Source organism: Thunnus maccoyii, chromosome 8 (genome assembly GCF_910596095.1).
Source record: "Thunnus maccoyii chromosome 8, fThuMac1.1, whole genome shotgun sequence".
NCBI lineage: Eukaryota > Metazoa > Chordata > Actinopteri > Scombriformes > Scombridae > Thunnus > Thunnus maccoyii.
In genome coordinates this window covers 1223307-1241776 of record NC_056540.1, presented here as the reverse complement: position 1 = coordinate 1241776, position 18470 = coordinate 1223307, and the positions used below count along the sequence as shown (strand labels likewise).

Sequence of the window (18470 nt, the reverse complement as noted above, 5' to 3'; positions counted from 1 at the left end):
TGCTATGTCGTAACGCATATGGTAAAACAGTAAGGAGTGCTGATACGATGAGAGTCTAAGCTTTACTTACTATAGGCTTATAAGGAATGACATTATAAAATAGCTTTTGCAAAAACTGTGAACCGCTGCGGCCACAAGAGGTCCTTGAGCATACAGTCATAAATGTACACAAAAAATATTAGGCTGATGGGTCCAGTAGTATGCAAGACACACACACACACACACACACAGAACCAAACGCCTGGCAGTGATAATCAAAAAAATAAAAATAAAAGAATTGTCATTGCATTACATTTCCTGCAAAATGTATTTGCTGTTGCTGTTTAGTTGTATAAAAACATCATGAATATCATTGTGTGTGTACAAACTGGACTGAACTGAAAGCAGTGAGCTGAGGGAAAGGCTGCTACGACACAATCTTTCCTTAGTCACTAAATTTATTCTTTTTAAAAAAAAAAAAAGCCTGATCACATGCTGTAGTCATGAACAGATTAACATGTTAGGGACCCAATCCACCCCCCACCAGCATTGTGCATTGTGTTTATGCCCTCTAGTTCGCATTAAGTACAGGTACAGTGCACACAGCAGAATACAATAGCTTCATGTTTTGCCCTGAGACCCAGAAAGCAACCAGTACTCCTATGATGGAATGATACTGACTGGCCCCAGTGCTGTCATTTGATTGAACACAGCTTTATTTACATTTTGACACAAGGCTTCTCTTCATGGCCACACAGTTAGGTACAAATACAGAATCTGCCTTCGCTGATATTATACTTTAATTCCCTAACAAATTTGCAATTAATCAAATTACCCAAAAAACATGATCATACGGTGAAGCTGGGGCTTTTAGTGCTCCAGGGCAGTTACTCATTGTGCTCAGGGATATCAAGCCTTGATAAACAACGGTGTTCCTCATATCAGGACACTTCAAGTCTGACTATGTGAATGAAAATAAAAACACGAGACCTTCCTTTTCACCATTTTTCAGTTTATTGTTGGCATATTGGTGTGTTTGTGTTTGTAATGTGTGAGAAAGAAATGTGTGTATACTGGATTCCAACTGCATTGTGTACAACACCTTTTTGCATTTGGCCATGTTTTTCTTCTGTTTCTTTATAAATGGACCCTTAAAGTTTTGGTTACAATGACACAGAATTACCATGGATTTCAATCTAAATTATTACCTCCTTTTTATTTATAGACATGATCTTTATCAATATCAAAAAGTGGAAAAAAAATGATGAAATAATGTCAAACAATGAGAACTTGAGTTTTACATCTGCTAAGGCTGTTCTGTCTCTCTTTATGTCTCCCACTGGGAAAAAAACAACATGCCTTCTTCAGGGGCACTTAAACAAGAGTCAAACCTCTGAATCAGAATCTGGAACCCAGCAAACGGATAGCACGCCTTCAGAACAAGTAGATATAGATAGATTTATATATAGAGTTTTATATTCAGCTTGAAACTTTTTAAAAGAGTACAGTAAACACTTCTCACACATGATAGAAACTACTTGACTCTTCAGAATCAGAAAAGTGTAGGCCAAACACTGTCCAAAGCCCACGATGTGGTGAAAAAAACCAAACCCAAAGCCAAATAAAAGAACAAAAATGAGTACAACTCAGAATTAAAAAAAAACATAAATTAAAAAAATACATCCTGCCCACAATCTTTTCTTACAAAGTTTGAAGTAGATCGGAATAGAGACACCTGACCACACGAACAGAATAGAAAAATCTAAAACAGTGGTATTGCATTTTGAAATGCACAAAGATTCTCCTGTACAATTTGGCGTCTCTCTGCGAGTACAAACGCCTAAAGGGCTCAGTGGCGGTTTTTCTGTGGGTGGCTCTCCTTTTGATTTGTCTTTCAGTACACATATGTAGTCCTCGTCTGGTTTTAGTTTCCTCAAAGATGTATACATCAGTGCTGTAAACAGGCACACACAGATTGGAAAAGGATGGAGAGATTATTGTCCCCTTTCATCTCTCCCGCCATCGCTGTCCGTCCTCCTCCTCTGTTTGTTTTCAGATTCTCAGTCCGGCTGAGATAATGGGGTCCTCCCGGTAAGGCTATCCGTCTACCTACCTGCACCCATTCATCCCACAACCCTCCCGCCCCTTCCACGTCTCCTTATCCAGAGGGTGGGGTGCCCTCAACGCCCCGGCAGTGCTCCAAGGAATTCCAGAAAAGGGGGGGGGGGGAAGTTCCTTAAGGGGCTCGTTACCCACAAGGTTCCTCATTTCGTGTGTAGTAGTGTGTGTTTTTATTTTTTATTTTTTGCTGGGTGAGGAGGAATGAGGAAGGGAGGGGTTGGGGGGCAACAAAAAAATAGGTTGAAAACTTGATGATTTTTTTATAGCCTAGTTGTCGGAGGGGGGGGGGTGATTGTGCAAAGTCACGCGGTCTCTGGTATGTCCACACGAAAAGAGCTAGCAAACCCTTTTCCTCGCTGAAAGAAGCAGAGAACAACACATATCCTGGTTAGCTCTGTGTGTGTGTGTGTGTGTGTGTGTGTGTGTGTGTGTGTGTGTATGTGTGTGTGAGGGGGGGGGGGGAGGGTGTCAAGTTTGTCTGAGACGGATGACAGAAAACAGAAAAGAAAGAAAAACAGGACTTGTATGGCCTCATTCACACAGAATTAGTGGGTTCACACATGCACAACAAGGGGTAGGAAGTCTCACATCCCATGCTCCTCAGCTGGGCCGCTTCAATTCACTCTTGTGAAATGGATAATATATGTGACTATGTATGTGAGGGGGGGGGGTATGGGAATTGTGGCTGGTGAATATTGCATAGCCAATTTATTTAGGACAACGACAAAAGAGGGAGGCTGAGCTCAAACATGCCAGAAAGAACAGACTTTAACCTCTCATTCATGCCCCCCCCTCCCTTCCCTCCTTCTTTAGCCCCCGCCTCCATGTTGTCTGAGTTTGATGACGGTAATCACTGAGCTCTGGCTATCATCCCACCCTCTCTTTTCCCTCTCTGCACCCCACCCCTGACCCGACCCCAGGCCCAGGCCTGCACCTCCCGGGACAAAGAGTCTCTGTGTATCACTGACTTGATCAGATTAGGGAGATTCAGCCTCTTGGTATCATCATTCTATCCCTTCCTCCACTCCTCTTCCCCCCCTCTCCCTCCCTCCCTCCTCCTCCTCATCCCCACCCAGCCTTCTCTCTGACTGTTGTTCCCTCTTTGCCATTATCCCCCCCCTACACACACACACACACACACTGCCAGCCCCCGCACTCATTAGCATAAGGGCCACAGTGATCTACTTTGAGAGAGGAATGAGTGGCGGTGTTCGTGGGAAACGCAGCAATATTGGGAGCCCTTCACTTGGAGTGCTGCATCATAAGCGCATAAAAAGTACATCCGTGGTAACTATTATAACCAAAAGCAGCACATAACAAACACAATGCGCATCAAATTGAAGGTTGAACAGCATGAGGGGGAAAATATTTTACAGAATGTTAATAATTTGAAACTTCTTTAATGACTGTTGCAGGAGAAGTTAACTTGACACCATGTCTACTGCTGGAATCTCAAATAGAAATATAATAATAGCCTGTTTAATTCATTTCATACGTTGAGTTGTTTTGACTATATATTCCAATAAATAGTGTTGATATATGCTTGAATGCAGCAACATACAGTAGTCTTGTTTTACTGTTTTAATCTTTACTCGATGTGATTATTAACTCCCACCATGATGAATACAATGTTATCATAACCTGCTTTATTTCAAGTCAAATATAATCTGATGATCATCATATGTGCATCACATCAAACCCTTTTATCACAGCTGCAATATTAATATTAATCATTTTTCTTAATGATTGAATTCATTGATTTCATATGTTGTTATTTTGAACTTCCATTAGATTAAGTTCATATATGCTTTTCAATAAGCAACAGCCTCAAATCTCCCAAATTATGTTGATATTTTTTTTACTGTTTTATTGCAGATGTTTTATAATAATAAGGTATGATGCTCTTCTGATACTGTAATGCATCTAAATACATGACTGCTGTGTTAACTTCAACTCATCACTTTACTTCAACTGAATACAGCTCTGATCATGATCACAACAGTTACTATGATTATATACTGATCCCAGTAGTTCATGTGTTAAGGTATGCACATCTTACTACTGTAATGATCTGAATGAATATTATCATAATAACCTGCTTCAGTTCACATTAAGTAACTGTAATTGAACTCTAACTATATATATGGTATGTATAACTGTCTGTGATCACAGCCCTTTTACAGTAATTCATTGTTACTACATTTTAAATCATTAGTGCATTTGAAAGCTTTTGTCATTTCTATATTTCATTCAATGGTGCTAATATATAGTTGTTACTGAGCAACTTAGCTTATCCCACTCACAGGCCACAAGTGTTGTGTGTGTTATTTTATTTAACACCATTATAGTTCTCTTTGTTGATCGTTTAATCAATAAAAATCTTATCATAACCTGCCTGGAAGTTATGACCTGAACTACAACCTGATGATACACATTCTACTAGAACACAGTCTGTTCAAAAGAAAAAGAATTTCTAATGTCTGCAATTGTTCGACACAACTTTTTTGATCCAGGATATAAAAAAAAAAAGAGAGAGAGAGAGCATAGCAAATGAATAAAACATTAATTAAAAGGGAAAAAAGCATTTTTCCTGCTGTTCCTAACAGCATGCTGTGGTTTTAAATGATGGTGCTAGGGAAGCAGCGGGGCTCTGACAGTTTGATAATTCCAGCTAGCTGTGTCGGATGATGAGAGAGGGGGCCTCTTCAGGCGCTGCTTGACAAAATTATAATTAAGCATTATCACCAAATTGCAGTGATTGAGGATGTATCTCTTTGTGGCCTTTGAATGAGAGTTTAGAAACAGTAATTCCTTGGGAAATGCGCCTTTTCCCTGCTTTTTTTTCTTCTCCTCAATTATCTAAAACTGGTTTTTGATCCTCGGCTCTGACGCAATAATGTCCCCCGAATGAGAATGAGATGTTAAACTCACTGCCTGCCGTTCTTCTTCTTCACTGATTAAAAACAGACATTTTTTTTTACTTTGCGGGGCTGTGTGAAAGGGCCAGTGTCTCTTATATTACTGCAGCCATTTTTCTATAATGAGACAGAACTTCCTTAATGCTAACATCTCCACCCACATCAAAACAACCTTACAGATCATAATTGCTTTTGGCATATTTAATTTGAAAAGGCCCACAGGCCAATCAGTGCCAGAGGTTTGTGTATGTGTGTGTGTGTGTGTGTGTGTGTGTGTGTGTGTGTGTGTGTGTGTGTGCAGGAATGAATTGAAACGGTAGGTGAGGGAAGATAAGATCATCACAGTCGGAGATAATGGAGATGCTTGAGAAAGAGGGAAGAGTTAGTTAAACACTCTGACAAGAGGGCTGAGAGAACAAGGGTCAGACCTGAAATGAATTTCACGCTTCCTTCCGACAGCCAATCCAGGGAGAAAATTGAATTTGGAATCTTTTCTTTTTCACTTAATTCGATCACCAGATCAGAGAGTGCGGCAGGCGCTTAGGCCGGAGCAAAACAGAATACTCACTTAAATAAGCTGGGTTATAAGGTGCTCTGGAGCTAGGCAGAAATGCTTCCAACTCTTTCCTCTCTAAGGAGCCGTGGTGGTGGCTGAGGTGATGGTTTTGGAGAAGGTGGTGGTGGTGGTGGAGGTGTTGGTGTTGGTGACTGAGAGGCGTCTCTTTGCCAAAGGTGGAGAATGACTTATCAGCCGTTTGCTCAGGGCTTTCAAATACCTCTGTGTCCGGAACTGAGTCCATGCCGGGCACGTGGAGGTTGCTGCGGTAGTCCGGGCCCTGGCGCCCGTCGGAGGGCACGAAGCTCGGCATCCAGCAGCGATCGGAGTGGCCCAGGGCCTTACACTCCTCCGTGCAGTTAGAGAACAGATCAGCGCCTGGACATGGAAGAGGGGGAGGGAGGGAGGGAGGGAGGAGAAAAACACGAGAGGTGTTTAAAGTCTTTAGCAGATCTTGAACAAGCAAGATTAACAGGACACATGATACCTGCGTAAATGCACACACACACACACACACACGTTTGGTGGGAAGCACAAAGAGTCAGGGAACGGATTAAAAAAATCAGACGAATTCCAAAAAAAAAAAAATCAAAAAACATATGATCAGTTTCTGGCAGTCGTGCACTTTTTCATGTACACATTTTCTTTTATCGTTCAGTAAGGTTTTGAATTCAGTATTCTTACGTTGTGCTGTTGCTACTTTTCATTTCATTAATGAACTGACTAGTTCTTCCACCACTGTACATGACTGTGACAACCTCTTTCCTTTCATAGCAGGCTGAATGTCCGAGCATTTCATCTGTTTTTCAAGCAATAAAAGTATTCATTTTACATGTGCAACATTTCATCTAATCAGTAAATGCATCAGAAGCAAAGAGTTTTAAAACAGCTGCAAAAATCATTTTCTCAACGAGTCATTTAGACTTTCAAGACCTATTTTTCTTCAAAGGAGAATGAGTTCAGCCAGTGGGTGTGATGTTGTAATTCTGCTTGTTCTCTTGTTTCTGGAATGTTCTGGAAAGTGTCTGGCAACAAGAAAATGATCCCTGAAACAAGTTCATCTGCATTGAAAACAGGCAGATTTCTTTAACTTGTTTTAAGAAAATTGTAGCTCAGTAACAGACAACATGACCGATTAAGATCAAGATTTATGGCCTCCAAAATGTCAAAACCCCTAACCTTCTTTTTTGGACAGTTTCAAGACTCTGGCACACAATATACATGTGTGTGTGTGAGAGAGAGAGAGAGAGAGAGAGAGAGAGAGAGAGCTGCAGGCATTTACATGCATCAACAGCAACTGTAAAATAACAAAAGTCTCCTTGAAATAGGGGGGTGGAAATAAAGCAAGGGAGTGTGTGTGTGTGTGTGTGTGTTTGTGTGTGTTTGTAGGGGTTGAGAGGTGGGTGCAGTCTTCAAAGCCATTGCCAACAAACTGCCCGTGCTCTCTTTAGGCATTAGATTAACCAAACCACAAACTCAATAGTATTGGATTACCCAGCCTCCCCGTGTCCCAGGCCCTGCGTCTCACCCCCTTTTTCAAAAGCTATTGTCCTGTGTGAAAGGCTGGCTGCAGGTATGACAGAAAACCAGTTTGTGTGTGCTCGCTTTCATGTGGAACAATTCTTTGTCAGGGATTTTAATGGCAGGAATTCTCTGTGAGAAAATCACCTTTTGTCAGAGAGCAAAGCAGAACACAGTTAGCGGGGAATGTTAGCCGTTCAGCGCAGCTATTTAGGCTGAGTGTAAGCCTTAAGCCAAATTGTGTTTTCATTGCCCCATATGTTTTTTTTTTTGCAGTAGGGCCTGGATCCTGTGTATGCATGTTTTTTTTAAAATCTAAATCCGCTTGTTGTGTATGTGTGTCTGAGTCGCTGTTTGGGGCTAAAATCTGAACTGTCCAGCTCAGGCTATCTGCTGCTAATCCCTCTGAATACAGACTGATTAGGCTAAGACTGCTGCCGTCCCAGTAAGCAGAGTGGGTGTATGTGTGCGTGTGTGTGTGCGTTCTGTTGTGTGTGTCTGTAGCGGTCAGCAAAGGGGGAATTTGCTTTGTTACAAAGCGGATTAATTTGGCTTGCCGTCACTAACAGCTTGGAAAAGTGCCCAGTCTCCTAACGAGAGGGTTTCTTATTAAATATTAACCAACATGCCATAAATACACCATCACATTACATTTTAATACGGCCTCTTACATGGGGCGGAAACAACTTACTGTACGCTTTGATGGGGGCAGCAAGCAGAGCGTATGCTGCGCGCTGACATACTGTATCGATGCACCTGGACATGCAGGGAGCTGCACACAAACTAAGAGCTCTCCTTCCATTACAAAATGGATGCTGTGTTAATTCTCAAAATGGGAACGGGAAATGTGGCATTTAGACTTTGTCAGAGAGATAAGACTCACACACACACACACACACACACACACACGCACACACACACAATCAGAGCCATGCTTAAAATGTGAATAAAGCTCGTGGGTAATGCCCTTATCTCTCCACTATGTCGTTCTCCAACAGTTTTCTCAGAGCAAACAGTCGGCGTGAGTTACGAGGCCTCGTCCAGCCTGCCGAGTACAGTATCTGCCCTCCACTTCAACACGGGGATGAGAAAGAACTGTGTCAACATGTCTCGCACTAAGCCAAACACCAGCAGAGAGGCCAACAAGGAGGACAGAGGGAGGGAAGCGTGCTGACCCTGGTTTTCTTCTAGCGCCTCATCTCATCTTAGCATTCTGCACGGCGCTCGCGCAGGGCAAACGCAAAGTCTCGATAATAACCTTCATTTGGTAATTGGTATGCAGAGGTCTGAAAAATGAATTACTGATCAGCGAGCTGTTACCACGGTGATAACGTGAACCGCAGGCCTAAGGAGGAATTCATCACGGCAGCAAGGGAAGAGACGGGAGTGGAGTTGGGGTGGAGGCTGAAGGATGAGGGGGGGGGGATAGAAAAGTGGATAAGCGCCTCGACTCAATCTTCTCCAAGTGCGTGACATTGGCTATATTGATAATATGTACTTTACACAGGTAGCAGGACTGGAAATGGGGTCCCTGAGGGGACTCCTGGGGCCGCTGGAGTGGTCTCAGGGGGTCCGGCAGCATATGAGGAGCACTTTAATTCCACTGGGATTTAATTCAAAAAGAAATGTGCCCATTACATAATGTATAGAGTGACCTTTAACTCACAAGTTCACTCTGAGCACTTACACTAACAACTGCTCTACAAGCTCATACTAACCCACAACAACAATCTCCACATATGGACTCACTATATGATCAAATATAGATCCTAATGTGTTGAGATAAAATGATTCGTTAAATAAAGCTACGGCAGTTTGGATTCATTGATTCATCATAGTAATCATTTATGAAGTAAAATGAGCAAAGAGTAACTGGTTGCAGCTCATTCATACATACATTCTCATCTTACATATATATATATTATTTATCATATAAAATAGCTTTACATGACATTTAATATACATGCATTCTAAAGTGAAAATGCATATATACAGTATATGGTACAAAATGATTTTTAATTCTATGAGTGAAATATACAAACATAAGAGTGAAGATGAGTCCAGTATACTGTGCAGATTTTACATACTTACATTATCATCTTGCATAATCTACACATCTAATGTTCATTTTGTATGTCTCAAAATGAAAAGTTATGTATGAGACATGTACATCATTAGGAGTGAAGTAGTAGTGACATTTTTATTTGAATTACATTTCAGATGCAGGATTGTGCACTGCTACTTTTACTTAAGTAAAGCTTGTGAATATTTCTTTCACCACTGTCATTTTTTACTATAAAATTAACAACTTTCAGCTTTTTTGACAAATTCATCTATTTGATGAGGATACTTTGGGCTGTGACACATTCTCTCTTTCTTATTTTTGACCATTTGTATCATAAAAAATACACAATGAAGCAATCATGGGCATATTTGTTCGACTCCATAAACATTAGATGGGTTATTATTAGACATTTGTAGTCAATAGTAGTACTAGTGATGGTAATAGTGGCAGTTACAGTATTAATAATATCAAATATCACACACATAATGTGCAGTATTGGTTCGTTTGAATCCTGATTTTGACCTTTACTGCAAATCCTTCCCTCTCTTCCCACACTCACATCCTCCACCGCACACTGAACTGTCTTGAAAATAATCTTGGCACTGATCCGCCCGGCAACGGGTTTGTTCCCCATATTAGATCCAAACTGCTCAGATATAACCTATCAGAATTCAACTAAAACACCCTTAAAGTTTATAAAACGTCCGTGAAATAAGACCAGAGGTAAAAAAAAAAAAAAAAAAATCCTGATATTGTAATAACTTTTTTTGTCAGTGTTTCAGCCTGTTCATATATTGGTCATAGGTGATTCCTGGACTCTTTGTGACTCTTTAAGTGTGTCCTTGATGAGGAGAAACTGAGTGGCTTTTGATCAGGGAACAACCGAGCACACAGCCTGAAGCAGCAGAAAATGTTGGCACAACGATGCAGCCGGCAGCAGAAAAAAAAAAAAAGGACACAAATCACTGTGTCGACAAAAAAATAAAACAACCACGATGGTAAAAAAAGAGGACAGAAACATTACGGGGCAATGAGGGTAAACAGCACCATCTTTCCAGGAGTCACAAACGGGTTCAAACAAATCTTATTGGAGTGTTTTATCTGCAAATGTATCAGTACTTTAATTCATTGTTAAACAAATTTTGCCCCAGATAAAAACCAATATGCTCCTGCAAATCTGACATGCACAAAAATATCTGTCTGAGAAAAAAAAAAAAAGAGAGAAAAGATGGAAATTCCTCCTCCTGACTGATGTATTCATGAAGTCCCCTGTCAACGCCCAGAGAAGAGGCTAACACGCTATCGTGATTGATGACATAGACATGTGTTTATTTAACATTAGCATTTATTAATACTGACACGGTTCGAGTATACCCTCGCTGCTGACAAACTCAATTAGCACACAGAGAGTAAAGCCTGTGTTTCTTTTTTTTCCAGCATTGTGGGAGCAGAATTGCAGGACGTTAAGCCAGGCTATCAATTATCCTAATCAAACAAAGACTTAATGCACGGCAAATAATCTGTTTAAAGGCACTAAGCTGGCTGATAACTCTGCAACAAAGTAACTGTATCCTATTTGCCACACCAAGGGTACTCAAAGTCAGCAGCTAAGAGCTGTCAGGCGTCACAGCTGGACACACAACATGTCATACGTTGGGACTGTATGTGTAAACTGTATGATGCTGCTCTGTCTATGATCTAATTGTAGCGCAGAGCATCAAGAGCTCCTGATTGAACAGTTTTAAGGTGGAAATGATTGAAGTTCTTGTTTGGGTTTAGACAACATTTAACAGTTAAGAGCTTTGGTTTCTTTTGTTAAACAGAACTAGCAGATATTCACACAAAATGATCATATATTAGAAACAGCACAACTGCATCCACATACAGCAGCTGCTACGGCCTAAAAAAGACTATCGAAAACTGTCAAGTACTCCGAGTTTGCATCTTTTGTTTTGTTTTGTTTTTGTTCTTGATCCAACAGTTTCTAATTTAAATCAAAAAAAATTCAATCACTTAAGACTTCATTTATACTGTAGTAAGTTCTAATATGACTATTTGAGTTTGGTTTCTTTCACCATTATGAAAATATAACATTTTTAGATTTCTCAAATAAAAAAAAATAAAAATAAAAAAAAGTTTTGTTATAAATCTCTAATATGAGACTATTCACAACAGAACTCAGGGCTGGCAGCATGAAATGCTAATGCACTCAAAATAGGACAACTCCATCCACATACAGCAGCTGGCTGGCTCAGGCCTGACGAGGAACATAAATGTTCCACAGTGGTGAAAAAGACCAAACTGAAGCAGTCTGACTCTGAGCTTATTAGAGCTAAAACGCGGCCTGTGTCTTTCTGTTTACTGAGGTCTGTGTAACCCGTCCAGGCTTACTGGAGTGACAGTGGAAGTGGCAGGCAAGCTCCATTTGGCATGTCGAGGGCCCCTGCTGCGGCTGACCAGACATGATGACAGGCTCCATCCACAGAGGGCCCGCACCAAAGAAAGCCTGCCGCTGAATGAAGACATAAAACAGGCATTCATAACTCAGTGGGGCCCTATTGTACAAGCTCAGATGGGTTCCTTTAGGCAGGGGAGATTAAAAAAGAAAAAAAAAAAAAAAAAAAAAAAAGGATGGGTATGGAAGAATGTGGTCAGGGAGGAGGGGGTGGAAAAGTACAGAGGGAGTGCAGTCGGAGAGTAAGTGCATGAATGAATGCATTAATTAATTTAATGAACGAATGAATCGCCTGTTTTGTTTTGCTACGGCCGCAACCTATTTGGTCCGCTTCCCAGCACTCCGGTGCGAGCGCAGCCTCATTAAAAAGCCTGTCACGTCTCGTCGAGTGGTCTCCAGCACCGAGTGACTGAGCTCAGAGGGAGCAGTCTCCTCATTAACACTGCCACATATTTACAAACAACAGCGCCGGGGTTCATTTTCTGCCCGCCAACATGAAATCATCACGTGTCAGAAAAGACAGCAACAAATATTAAGAGACAGGAGAGACAGGTTCCCATTAAAGGGGCATATGAGATACAGCTCAGAGGGACAGGATGGGATTCCATTACAAGCCATCCTACGCTTTCTTTCTTTCTTTCTTTCTTTCTTTTTTTTGGAAGGAACAGGAAATCATGAGCCACAGTGCCACTAGAGAGAAATCAGAACGTCTCAAAGGACAACAACCATCATATACAAGCTGACTGTCAGACACACTGAAACGCTTCAGATGATGCTGACTCCAGCCATGTGTGATGATAGCCCTAATTAAAACCAGTTGTCATCTTTCCAGCCTGACACAATGTGCTGTAACTGACCAAGAAGAGTCCAGATTTCAGCACTGCAATCTGCTGCTGGACCCACACTGCTGCATAGTAACCACATGCTAATCAGCAAAGACTACTCCTGTCCTGTAGAAACCAGAGAACATTCGATTTGCCCTTTTGAGCAGCTTTAAAGAAAAATCAAATAAACCCATCGTGACCTACTGTAGTGAGCTCTCTGGGGGAAAAAAAAGCAAAGAACGGAGACACGTCTTACCGGAGGAATGGCCTCGATTGGTGGCGTCGTGATCGCTGTCTCCCTGCTCGCTGTCTCCGTGGCCGCTGTCTTTGGAGCTGACCAGGTCTGCCTCCTGGAAAGCCGAACTGCAACAAAAGAGGACTGTTAAATCAAAGCTCCACTTACCATTTTGATGTTTTCCACCAACATCAGTTATTTTAATAGCACAGACAGTCCCCCCCTCCTAATCTTTGTGATCCCATCTCATCATCTAGAGCATCATCACAGTAATGAGAGTTATCAGTGAATGAACTAGAAGCAGTCAGCAGATAAGAGCTTCATTATTACAGGTGGATGTGACAGAGTTGAGCAGCAGAAAGACTGCAGTGAGAGTATCTCTCCATATTTACCTGTTGACACGTCTCGGCCTGTCAACCAGGTAGCTGAGTTCAGCTCGCTGATGTTTGGTCTGAAAGAGAAGGGGCGGTTTTCAGTATGTGTTGCTCAAGCACCTTATGTAACATGATTAGCATAAAGGAAAAGGCAACAGATAAAAAAAAAAAAAAAAAAAAACATCACCACCAAGCCAGAAATGATGCAACCCACACAGTGCCATGTTGATGTTAGCTATGAAATGAACCTGAGCTGTGTTCAACCATTACACATATCACTCATACTGGGTGAGGAGTGTGTGTTTTCCCACAGGGAGGGGGGCAGGGAGGGAGGGAGCACGGCTCTACAGATATGTTGCCAAGGCGCAAGATGAAGTAGTGTACCTATTCAGGCTGGCACAGCCAAGAGACACGTCTTTGTTTTAGTGCGACTCAGCAACATTGTGACCAGTATGCTTAATGTGAACGCTCCTCTCCCTGGGGACTGGGTCACACACACACACACACACACACACACACACACACACACACACACACACACACACACACACACACACACACACTTACAAACACACAGCAACCAGCAGCCTCTGAGCCACCAGACATTACCTTTACACACTTCTCTGCTTCTGATTCTGATCTTTTTTAATTTCAAAGACTTGGGAGCACAGCACAAACATGCAATCATTGCTGTTCCAGGGCCGACCTCCCTGAGGACTGCTAAAGGCAACATGTCAGCAACCAGTAGTCTCATCATTGTGTTTGCTTTAATGCCTTTTACGGGAATAAGTCAGAGGATGTTGCAGCATATGTATAAGCACTCAACAACAGCCATTTCTAGAAGAGGTCCGTTCAGACACTGGACCTGACATGCCACTGAACTGAGGGAACAAATTTAGGGGATGGAAATGGCTCATGTATGAAACATTTGATCTGTCGTTTAGAGATGTATTTAAATTGTATCAAACAGGCAGGCTTCATGTGTCTAAGGGGGGGAGGAGGGGGGTCCTGTATATGAATCAGGTTTTAGACATGCTGAGGGTCTCTGAATGGAAGGGGAGGTTACACTGTAGGTATGAGAAGGACTCTTACCTCGTTTGATAAAATGCTGCCGTTTGATATGATGTCAGGCTGCTGGTCTGTGTACCCTGTCACTATGGCCCCGCACGGGTTGTGATCGGTGTCTGTGCTCCTAGATGGACTACACGGCTTTAGGAACATGAGGTCGGTTTTGGCAGACTCTGGAGTCAGACATACCTGGTAGCAATAGTTCTGGTTTTGGTGGTGGGAGCCGAAGCTCCCTGACTCCTCCACAGGGACTTGAGCCGTACCGGCCCCGCTGACGTTAACGGCGCTTTGCACCAGCATGATATCCGACTTGCTGAGCTTTTTCTTGCGAGCCCGGCTCTGCCGTGAGCAGCAGGAGCTGCAGCCCAGGCAGCAGTCGCTGGCCAGGCAGGTGTAAATGTTGAGCTTTTTATCCTTCTGGCAGCGCACAGCCAGCACGATCATGACCAGCAAGAAGATGAAGGAGACGGAACCCAAGGCGATGATGAGGATGAGGGTCAGGTCCAGGGTGCCATCTTTGGCCTTGGTGGCGCCTCCTCGGTCCCCGCCGCCACGGCCCTCTGCCACGCTGTCCACCAGCATCACCAGCACACTGGCACTGGAGGACAGCGGAGGCTGGCCATGGTCTCTCACCTCGATCAGCAGGTCATACAGCTGGTGGGGGTCTCGCTTGGCCGACACCCGCCTTGCCGTCCGGAGTTCACCCGTCCTCCAGTCCATCCTGAACATACCATTCTCGTTCCCCCTCTGGATGCTATAGGACAGCCGGGCATTCTCACCATCATCTGCATCCATGGCCACAATGCGGGTCACCAGGTAGCCTGGCTCAGCTGAGCGGGGCAGGGGTTCCTTGGCTGTGCCGTTTTTCCCCAGGGGGGCCAGCACCAGGGGGGCATTGTCATTTTGGTCTACGATGATGACTTTGACTGTGGCGTTGGAGGAGAGCTCCGGGGTGCCCGCATCTCTGGCCTGGACCATGAATGTGAAATCCTTCAGCTGCTCATAATCAAAGGACCTGAGTGCATACAGATAACCTGTCTCCTCGTTGATTGACACATAGGTTTTGACTGACATGCCCTGGATGTCACACTCTAATATGGAGTAGCTGATGAGCGCGTTCTGCCCGATGTCCGGGTCCACAGCCGTCACAGCGTGTATGTACGCCCCTGGCACATTATTCTCAGTCACATACACATCATATATGCTCTGCGTAAATGTGGGCGCATTATCGTTCTCATCTGACACCTGGACTCTGATGGACTTACTGGTGGCGAGTGAGGGCGTACCTTTATCCCGCGCGACCACAGTGACGGAGTAGGAGTCCGCCTGCTCCCGGTTAAGCGGCCCGTCGGTCACTATGGTGAAATAATTCCTAAAGGAGGATTTTAATTTGAAGGGGACATCACCGAGGATTTCCACGTGGATCTGTCCGTTCTCCTCTGCGTCCAGGTCCGTCACACTCAGCAGGGCGATGACGGTGCCCGGAACCGCTTTTTCGCTCACAGACTCGGTGACGGTGCTGAAGGTGATCTCCGGTGCGTTGTCGTTCAGGTCGGTGACTTTGACCAGGACTTTGCAGTGCGCGGGCACGGCGTTCGGCCCCAGATCCTTAGCCTGGACGAAGATCTGATACAGGCTGCTCTCTTCGAAATCCACCTCTCCGCGCACCTCGATGCGCCCGGTGCGCGGGTCGATGCTGAACAGGTCCTTTACGCGGTTGGAGATGTGGTTACTGAAGGAATAAACTATCTCCCCGTTAAGACCCTCGTCCATGTCGGTGGCGTTCAGCTGGATGACCAGCGTGCCTACTGGTGCGTTCTCCGAGAGGCTTACTGTGTAAACAGGCTGCTCAAACACTGGCACGTTATCGTTAGAGTCCAAGACTTTGACCACCAGCAGCGCGGTGCCAGTCCGGGGAGGCTGACCACCATCCACCGCGGTCAGCACGTACCTGTGCGCCGCCTGCTGCTCCCGGTCCAGCGGCTTCTCCAGCACCAGCTCCGCGAACTTGTTCCCGTCCGTTTGGGTCTGCACGTCCAGGTAAAAGTAGTTGTTAGTGGTGATATCATACGTGCGTAAAGCGTTGGAGCCCACGTCCGGGTCGAACGCGCTCTCCAGGGGGAAACGGGTGCCCGGAGTGGCGCTCTCTGAGATCTCCACCGTGATGTCTGTCTCTGGGAAGCTGGGTGGGTTGTCGTTAATGTCCACCACCTCGATCTCGACCCGAAACAGCTCTAACGGGTTCTCCAAGAACACCTCCATGTTGAGCTGGCAGCTGGCGCTCTGCTTGCAGATCTGCTCCCGGTCGATTTTCTCGCTAACGAATAGAACGCCGTTCTCCAGGTTCACCTCCAGGTATGGTGTCCGAGAGCTGGGCACCACCTGGAAGCGGCGGGAGGCCAGTTTGGTAAGGTCCAGTCCCAGGTCCTCGGCGATATTCCCCACCAAGGCGCCATGGTCCGCCTCCTCCGGCACAGAGTAGCGTATCTGAGAGAGCACTCCATCCGTGATGCACAGGACAATCAAAAGCACAATCATCGCCGGAAAAACAAGTGCACTTGGGAAAAAATATCATAAACCTTATTATCCCCTGTGAGTGAAAGAATCAATTTCCATCACCCATGTAAGTCCGGAGGCAAAAGTCTCCAAAATGCGTAAAAGTCTCCAAAAATGTGTAAGGCGTCCGGAGAAATCTGTCCGATTTTCTTGAAGTGGTCCCATTAAAAAAGAGGCATTTTGGAATTTTTGAAACAGTTTTAATGTCAGCTGAAGCTTTTTTCTTTTCTCGCACCGCTGTCTTGCTTTTCAGATGCGTCCCGGAGAAGCTACAGCGCACATTCCAATGAAGCGCAGTGCTGCTGGAGTGATGAGAGCAGTCTGGAAAGGAGTTTGAAAAAAGAAATCATAATCCATACAAGAAAAACAAGATATGCATGTTATCTTCTGCGATGACCCCTAAAGCAGGAGGAACATTTCAGACTTGTCCTCTTTGTTTTTTTTTTTTTTCTGGCTGTGTCTCCTCTTGGCACCCTGCTCCCTCTCTGCGGTCTCCTCCACTCCACTCTCTACTGATGCTGTTCACTCAACTATTTGCTTTTTTTCCCCGCATCGCGCCTCCTCCTCGCAGCCCCCGCGGCTGTAAATCACGCTGAGAGCTCTCTCCTGATTGGCTAGCGGGGTTGCCTGTCAACGTCTGCTCAGCCCATGTCTCTCTCCCTCACTGTTCCTCTACCTCTCTCTACCTCCCTCTGAGCTCGGACTGGCTTCTCTTTTAGAATACCTGACGCAAAAAGAAAAGAGAGAACGAGAAAACTGGACGTTTATGACTTTAACCCATCAGCTGCTAAATCTTAACTACACCCTCACCTGATGTTAGTCTAATGAAGCAGTGTGGTGGTTAGAGTGAGTGGAGGACTTGTTGACTTGGTGGCAGGGCCTGTGTGAGCCTAAGGACAGGCTTGGCGAACCGGGTTAATGCATGCAAATGTTGTGATATGTATGCAGTGAATCATTCGCCATTCATGTGCTGCTCTCAAGGCTGTGCGCTATAATTACACCCAGTAGTAGTAACGTTATTATCTCTCCTCCAGCCACACAGCAGTGGGACAGAGAGTCAGGCAGAGCGGCAGATCTGCGGACCTCATACGACCCCTAGCGGTTTAAAATGCAAATCATAGTCTGATTCAAAACCCAGGATCATATAGCTTTTTATAGCTTGAAAATTATGTTTAGCATCATTTTCTGGTTATTACAGTATAGGGAGAGTTATTTTTTGGATGGATCAATCCAATGATTGGAGTGATAAGAGGCTGTTTTGGAGCTGGAGGATAGATGGTTGGGTGGATGCAGTAAAACAAGACAACCAGCCTTTTCTGTGAGAGCAGCAAACCACTAGAATTCTCTTCAGGAAGTAAGGAACTATGCCCCATACGTATATGTTTGGTCATACAGTTTATACCTCTGTGCAACAGACCTCCAATATTCTTCAAAAACTAACTTTGTTCTACTCATAAAAATATTTTTCTCACCTTTCTCCCAGAAATGAAGTTACCTACCAACATTATATTTTCATTTTCCCACTAGAAAGGGCATTTTGACCGACACAATGTGAGATTAAATTTTCTCAATAATGGTTTTGTCACTGTATTTATATTTCATTTTACATCTGATGCAGAGTTGTGATATCTTTGTTGAAACTCACTGAGCACACCTCCATTGGAACATAACATAACACTGACTTTAACATGCATATAATATTATTATTATCTCAGATATCAGTCTGATTCTTTAACCAGAACATTCTATTCTTTATCATTATATCCCTGATAATATATCAAGCAATGTGTAGAATTGA

General features: G+C 43.9%; 1 protein-coding gene across 3 annotated transcripts; it reads right to left on the bottom strand.

Moving 5' to 3' along the window:
* Nucleotides 1-980: 980 nt before the first annotated feature.
* On the bottom strand, nt 981-17457 carry pcdh10b (protocadherin 10b). Of its 3 annotated transcripts, none has more exons than XM_042419805.1 (5): nt 14306-17457; nt 13067-13125; nt 12696-12802; nt 5587-5952; nt 981-2456 (listed from the first exon to the last, which is right to left on the bottom strand). In XM_042419805.1, the coding sequence occupies exons 1-5, from the start codon at nt 16652-16654 to the stop codon at nt 2437-2439; spliced, it is 2901 nt and encodes a 966-aa protein (XP_042275739.1). In that variant the 5' UTR covers nt 16655-17457; the 3' UTR covers nt 981-2436. The 3 variants fall into 3 exon arrangements, with proteins under 3 accessions (XP_042275739.1, XP_042275738.1, XP_042275740.1); XM_042419804.1 differs by having other exon boundaries at nt 14141-17456; XM_042419806.1 differs by having other exon boundaries at nt 5795-5952; nt 14141-17454.
* Between the last annotated feature and the right edge of the window lie 1013 nt (nt 17458-18470).